We start from the raw sequence: 7400 nt of genomic DNA on the forward strand, positions 1-7400 counted from the left end.
TGTGCCCGTCAGGATTTGGGAGCTATCTGTGTGAAAACCCTCAGTACGGCTTGTACAGCTATAATTTATCTTGTTCCCAGCACAATGGACCCAGAGTAAAATTAACAAAACAAACACTTTTCCAGATTTATTTTTTTCTTCACTTGTTTTGTTAACTTGGCCAAGCTATCAAGTGGGTTCAATCAAGTGGATGAGATGTAGCTTCACATCTCTTTTCAATTATCACGTGTTAATGTTCTCTATGAGATCCCAGGCAGGGAATACACGTGGGTGACGTTTGGACCAGCCCTCTCCAGGGACCCTTTTGTTTAGCTATTCAACATAAGCACCTTGTGAGCCACAGAGGGATTCAGAGGAAACCCAAACTGCTCTTTGCAAAGATTTGAAGCTGGGAAAGGGATCTGCCATGTCTAGATCATTTTACGTAGATTCTTTAATTATTAAAGACACCAGTAGACCTGTTCCAGCGCTACCTGACCACCATCACCACCACCACCACCACCATCATGGGCAAGACTTTCTTCTGCCCATCAGCATGCCTTCACCTACAGTCATGTCTGTATCAGCACCGGTGTGTCCTTCCAGGAAAAGTGGCAGCTTCTGTGTCTGTCCCATCTGTGTCTCTTCTCACCTGCACACATCCAGAACCAACATCCCTTTACTCAAGAGCCAGTTCCCAACAGGAGACACCCAATACTGCCAGCGAATGAATCAACTGCCAAGTCCAGCCATGGCTCACCCGGCACACGCACCTGTCTGCAGTCCAACGTACAACGTTACGGATCCAAGGAGATTCCACTGCCTCTCAATGGGTAAGACAGCTTAGCAGTACGTTCTTCATTGTAACTTATAGTATTTGCTTCACCATGAAAAAACGATGTCTATGTTGTGTTTGCCCTTTCTTCTTTCTTGTTTTGTAAAAGTATGCTCCAGCATCAATGTGACATGTTCTTAGCTGCATTAATTAGGATTATCCATGCAGAACAAAAGTTTCTAAAGCATGCACACAGTTACAGAAAATAAATACTGCTGCATAGATTTAATAATATGCTGTTAGTGAGCAGAGTTTGGAATTAATGTATGGATATTATTTGACTGTGGGTAACATACACTAGATTGACAGTTTAACCGTGGGAGTGCTGTAGAAGTAGGATTAATTCGCTGGCCTATTGCCTTAAGCAATTGCTACATTTTGATTTATATTCTAAATAAAATTGGAGTTTTTGCCAAAGCAGTTTTATATGTTCTGTGTGTGTGCAAGGCATTCTTTACAGTTATGAATGCTTTTTTTTTTTTTTTGGTTTTGTTTATTATTTGTACTGATAGTTTTTAGAGGATTTTATAAATTTATTAACCAGCTGTTATTGATCATTTTTATTTAACCATTTTTTTTTTATTATTATTATTATTTATAGGGAGCCCTGAAAATAGTCAAATGCAAAATGGCAAAAGAATGAGGACAGCTTTTACCAGCAGTCAACTTCTGGAGCTGGAGAGGGAGTTCTCCTCCAACATGTACCTCTCCAGGCTGAGAAGGATTGAGATAGCCACCTACCTGAGCTTATCAGAGAAGCAGGTCAAGATCTGGTTTCAGAACAGGAGGGTGAAACATAAGAAAGAAAATAAGGGTTCTCAGAGGAACACGCATGGAGGATGCAAGTGTGCTGGCAGCCAGGGACATTACCCCAGATCTGAGGATGAAGACTCTCTATCCCCAGCTTCCACCAGTGAGGACAAGGAAATCTCCCCATTATAGACTGATAGACTGCTCTACCCTTTCTGTTGGCTGTATAACGTTGCACTCTATAAATAAATAGTATATATACACATACTATGACTCCCTAAGTTTTATATATATATATATATATAAAACTTAGAGGGTCAAATTACAAAATTGAAGACTAACCACTCCCCCTTTATAAAGCACATTTTATGTGTGGTACATGGGTTACATACTATTTTATGATCTGGAATCCAGTACAGCAACAGACTGTAGATACATGTTTGGAATCAGAAATGTACAGGATATATTTTCATTCCCTGTAAATATTGTTTGTATTTGCTACAATGCAGAGTTTAGACAGATTATTTTAGGAATGAATCCTACTATAAGGATATGTAAATAGATCAGTGTTTGTAAGATCACCTGCACGTGAATAGTTTTATACAAAGTTATATTTATATTTATTTAAATAAAGACACGATAGAAGCAGTGCTTGTTTTCTTTGATTAATCTGTAAATGTCTCAAAGTCTTGATCTCAGCACATTGATTTTCCCAAATGTATTTATGGACAGTGGACACCTTTCCTCTACAAATTTAAATATGCCCTTAATACAGTCAGACGATACATATGATTAACCATTTGGTTTTACTAACCATATAACGAGGTATTAACCATGTAAGTGTCTCCATATCAGCTAATCGGTAATCGTTTCGGTGAAGTGCGGGCGAATATTGGTTTAAAAAACAGTTTTTTTCTGTATTCCATATTAATTAGCTCTAATATACACTATAAGCAATACATGCCAATTGTAGTCTGAAAGAAATATGTTCGTTAAAAAAAACTTCTACGAGCTAGCCTATCACAAGTAATTAGGAATAATGAAAAAACATAGAACCGACAAATACATATCCTTATGAACTCCTCCTGTTAAAACAACGGTGCGGACTACGTTGGAACAATATAAAGTATAATGCACATTGACATTAATAATAGGTCATTGTTTTTAAAATAGGAAATAAAAGGAAAAACTAGCCAGCTATCGATCTAACACAGGAATGATGATTCTGTAGATTTAAAAACTGAAAGTCGGCAGATTTAATAGTTAAATATATTAATAGGTCATGTATTAGTAATTGTAATCTGGTGAACAGCGTGTTAAAGGTAAATAGGAACAAGCTGCATTTTGGATATGGTCTTCATGAAACTGACATTTAATAGCAAGGGACGCCCCAGGATTTTGTGCTACGCCATTTATTGGCCATATATCCAGTGCCCATGATGTGCTAAGAAGAAAATCTGAAATGATACATAAAGTGCAATTCTTCTGGTGCAAAGTTATAAAGGTGCCGCAAACGGTAACGTTCTATTGGTTTCCATGGTGACTGCACGTTTTTAGAGCTCTGTCCCAGATTTGCTCATTATAAACATCTCAATTGGTTAAAATATATAGGATTGAAAAGTATTTGTCTAGTGATTTAAGGAACATTAATAACTCCCAGCCCACATTATACACAGCTATGCCCTCCAGTCTGCTTACCTTCTAATTCCATAGATATTGGGGGTAATGTAATTATGGGGAATACGATCTATGATGAATTCACACTGGAAACCAATTGGACTTTATTGATTACCCAGATATTAGAGCTTCGGTTAAAATAAAGAGTATTTTGTGATACAAACTGAGCAATCATCATAGAAGCCAGTGGAATGCCCCTGCTGATGTCTACACTGTAAGCACACATCAACATAGCTATTTATGAATGATCCCAGCTCATATGACCTCTTTATACAATAAAGATGGTTTACAGACACAGTAGCTAATTCAGGAAAAATCATCTGATGCAATCCAGACTCTCAAAACTAGATACATTCTGGATTTATAAACGACTTCCTGCTTCCAGCACAAGGATTCTCACCTCTGTGGACAGAGCCACTCAGAAACCATTCTACAGGAATGGAATGGCAAATTCTATCTGAGAATGAGGTTTTATTGTGCCAGATATCCATTATATATTACCTTGAACCATAGTGTACCTCACAAGGGGATATGGTATAGGACTCCTTGCTATACGAGAGCAGGTCTTGGGGAATCCTGACAATTAATTATATTATATCCAACCTGGCACACTTAAGATTTGTGGGATTCGATGGAATTATTTCTTATTACAAATCTCCAATTATAATGAGATTATTTTCCAATCCCACAGCAAGGAGTGTGGACTCAGGAATGTAGAACGTTCTGTGCAGACCTGATTCACCCTCACCTCTGGCAATGGTATCAGGAGATTGGGAGGGTCACTTGGTAGAAGGGGTCCACTCCTAGGAACTGCCTTTATCTCATGGCTGGAGATATCTACAGCCTGTGCTCTGATCTCAGGGATCCACATAGTGTTTTGAATCCACTCTATCTCCTAAAACAAGGTCAATATAACGGTGTCTGGTCCAGTCGCTCTCATGGGGCTCTATCCATGGAATATCTCCTATCCTCACTGCAGTTCTGGTTCAGTTTAAGATGTTACCTCCTAACTCTGTAGCTCTGTGCATTCAGAGTATAATAAACTATTCTCTCAATAATGCCTGGGTGAATTGTGCAGTTACAGGTGATGTTCTACAGATGGTGAAATTATGAGTTCTCTTGCACTGCAGGTTGTTTGTGAGCTGAGTGCATATTCACATATATTTACAGTACCAGGGTTTGCCAAACTTGTCACCTCTATAGGTTTAGAGGTTTTAATAGGAACTCCACCCATCTGCCTTTATATGAGGGTGGCAGTTTTATATAATGATTAGATCTGCCTAAATATGTCTGGGAGTATTTTCCTTTGATATCTTATAAAGATTTCTTCTTAATATACTGAAATCTCAATAAAGAATCCACATGCATGCTCTAAATGGATGGAACTTCATAGTAACCAGATTAGTAAATTAACAGGAAATGAAAATCCACTCAAAACCCTAAAAATGCAGTTTTTTGTTTTTTTTTGGATCCCATCTTTTGTGCAGAGAGCAGTATGTATTAAAAGTCCCTATAGGCTGCACATGCCCTCACCATCTCAGCCCTTTTTAGTGTCTGCTATTTCTTTGAAAGCTCTATAGACAGACATTGATATGAATAGCTAGGAGAGGGTCTTTCTCTTAGAGGGCAGGGTTCAGGGGGATGCAACAAAAACAGCCAAATTAAATGAGGGATTGGAGAAAGTGTCTGAGGCAGAGGGTTCAAGCTGTGGAGATATTGATCTGAACTGAATAACCTTACATCCTTAAGCCTGATCTACTAGGCAATAGAGTGACTAAATGTGGGTATTGAAATACAGGAATAATTTAATGACATTTTAGAGTAAGAGACTGTCTTGAAATTAATTTACACAATTAACTGATACAACTGGTCTTATTTGTGCTGTTAGTGCCCATGGGACTGGGCAGTATTAGTGTTGCAAAGAGCCAACATATTCTACAACACTGTACAAAAAATGTTCTTTGGCATTAGCACTGTTAGTGCCAAAAGGGCTGGTAACTACTTGGAACCATATTGGTGATAGAGGAGGTAGGAGCACATGGAAATCATGGAAGTTTTCTAATTACCCACAAAGCAAAATAGAATGTGGGTATGGGGTAATCAATTCAAAGGTTCGGTTCCTGGTGGTTAATGGGGGCCTGTGTCTCCTGTACAATTATAAGACCCTCATTTCATCACACAGGGGATCAGACACCAACAAGGGTATCCATAGTTCATTGTATATCTATAACCTTAGTTGTATCTTTCCATCATTAGTGTGTGAATAGTGCTAGGAAGACCATTGCTCACACGTTCACTGGGACCCTCTCATTAATTCAAGGGCAGAGGCGGCTCTAGACTTTATGAGGCCTTAGGAAGAAACTCAAACATGAGTGAAAAAAATAACAAAAAAGTGAAAAAAACAGCGTTGCAATACATGCACACTGTCACATATACACATTGATGCACAGTTTACCAGTGTATGTGCCTGAGAGTGTGTCTGACAGATAGTATCCTTGTGTGTGTGAATGTATGTTTCTGTGAGCATGTTTGCATTTTTGTCTGGGACTGTATGTGTATGGGGTAGCTGCTTGAAGTGTGTTGTGCGTATGGGGGTCTGCCTGTAGCCTTTGTGTATTGTGTTTATGGCAAAGCTATGTTTCCTGACTGTGTGTGTATGATGAATGTCTTCAGCTGGTGACTGTGACAAGGTGAGTAAAGGGGTACCAGTGGCAGGGAGAGTGAGACAGGGCGAAGGGGGTAAATGTGACAGGGTGAGTGTGGAAGAGTGGATGGGGTGAGATTAACAGGATTAGGAGTGGTTAATGTGAGTGTGGATGCATGAAGAGGCTGACAGTGTGGGGGGATGATGACAGTGTAGGGAGGGGTGACAATGTGTGGGGAGGTGACAGTGTGAGGGGATGCTAACATTGTGTCTGGGGAGGCTGTGTGTGTGAGGGGGTGATACTGTGTGTGTGTGTGTGTGGGGGGGGGGTAATCCTGTGTGTGAGAGGGTGATTGTTTGAGGAGGGAGGGAGGGGGGGTGATGGTGAGAGGGAGGATGGGGTGATGGTGAGAGGGAGAGGGGGTGATGGTGATAGGGGGTGATGATGAGAGGGAGAGGGGGTGATGGTGAGAGAGAGAGGGGGTGATGGTGAGAGAGAGAGGGGGTGATGGTGTGAGGGAGGGAGGACAGGGTGATGGTGTGAGGGAGGGAGGGCAGGGTGATGGTGTGAGGGAGGGGGTGATGGTGAGAGGGATAGGGGGTGATGGTGAGAGGGAGAGGGGGTGATGGTGAGAGGGAGAGGGGGTGATGGTGAGAGGGGGTTATGATGAGAGGGAGAGGGGTGATGGTGAGAGAGAGAGGGGGGTGATGGTGTGAGGGAGGGAGGACAGGGTGATGGTGTGTGGGAGGGAGGGCAGGGTGATGGTGTGAGGGAGGGGGTGATGGTGAGAGGGATAGGGGGTGATGGTGAGAGGGAGAGGGGGTGATGGTGAGAGAGAGAGGGGGTGATGGTGAGAGAGAGAGGGGGTGATGGTGTGAGGGAGGGAGGACAGGGTGATGGTGTGAGGGAGGGAGGGCAGGGTGATGGTGTGAGGGAGGGGGTGATGGTGAGAGGGATAGGGGGTGATGGTGAGAGGGAGAGGGGGTGATGGTGAGAGGGAGAGGGGGTGATGGTGAGAGGGGGTTATGATGAGAGGGAGAGGGGTGATGGTGAGAGAGAGAGGGGGGTGATGGTGTGAGGGAGGGAGGACAGGGTGATGGTGTGTGGGAGGGAGGGCAGGGTGATGGTGTGAGGGAGGGGGTGATGGTGAGAGGGATAGGGGGTGATGGTGAGAGGGAGAGGGGGTGATGGTGAGAGGGAGAGGGGGTGATGGTGAGAGGGGGTGATGATGAGAGGGAGAGGGGTGAGTGTGAGAGAGAGAGGGGGGTGATGGTGTGAGGGAGGGCAGAGTGATGGTGTGAGGGAGGGGGGTGATGGTGAGAGGGAGAGGGGTGATGGTGAGAGGGAGAGGGGGGTGATGAGAGTGGCTGATGATGTGAGGGGGGTTGATGGTGAGAGGGAGAGGGGGTGATGAGAGGGAGAGGGGGGTAATGGTGAGAGGGAGAGGGACTGATGGTGAGAGGGAGAAGGGGTGATGGTGTGAGGGAGGGGGGGTGATGAGAGGGGCTGATTAT

At 42.9% G+C, this 7400-nt stretch overlaps 1 protein-coding gene across 1 annotated transcript; it reads left to right on the plus strand.

The window, feature by feature from the left end:
- The first annotated feature begins 365 nt into the window (after positions 1-365).
- Positions 366-1781, plus strand: GSX2 (GS homeobox 2). Its single transcript, XM_063459975.1, has 2 exons — positions 366-812; positions 1416-1781. Exons 1-2 carry the CDS (start codon positions 407-409, stop codon positions 1754-1756), a joined length of 747 nt encoding a protein of 248 aa, XP_063316045.1. The 5' UTR covers positions 366-406; the 3' UTR covers positions 1757-1781.
- The last annotated feature ends 5619 nt before the right edge of the window (positions 1782-7400 follow it).

The sequence above is a fragment of the Pelobates fuscus genome, chromosome 6 (assembly GCF_036172605.1).
Source record: "Pelobates fuscus isolate aPelFus1 chromosome 6, aPelFus1.pri, whole genome shotgun sequence".
Classification (NCBI taxonomy): Eukaryota; Metazoa; Chordata; class Amphibia; order Anura; family Pelobatidae; genus Pelobates; species Pelobates fuscus.

What these genes read in the sequence shown, in the direction of transcription:
- GSX2 (XM_063459975.1), top strand. Translation starts at nt 407, where the DNA reads ATGTCTAGATCATTTTACGTAGATTCTTTAATTATTAAAGACACCAGT. An exon ending in ATTCCACTGCCTCTCAATGG is followed by an intron (nt 813 to 1,415) that starts GTAAGACAGCTT and finishes TATTATTTATAG; the next exon opens with GGAGCCCTGAAAATAGTCAA.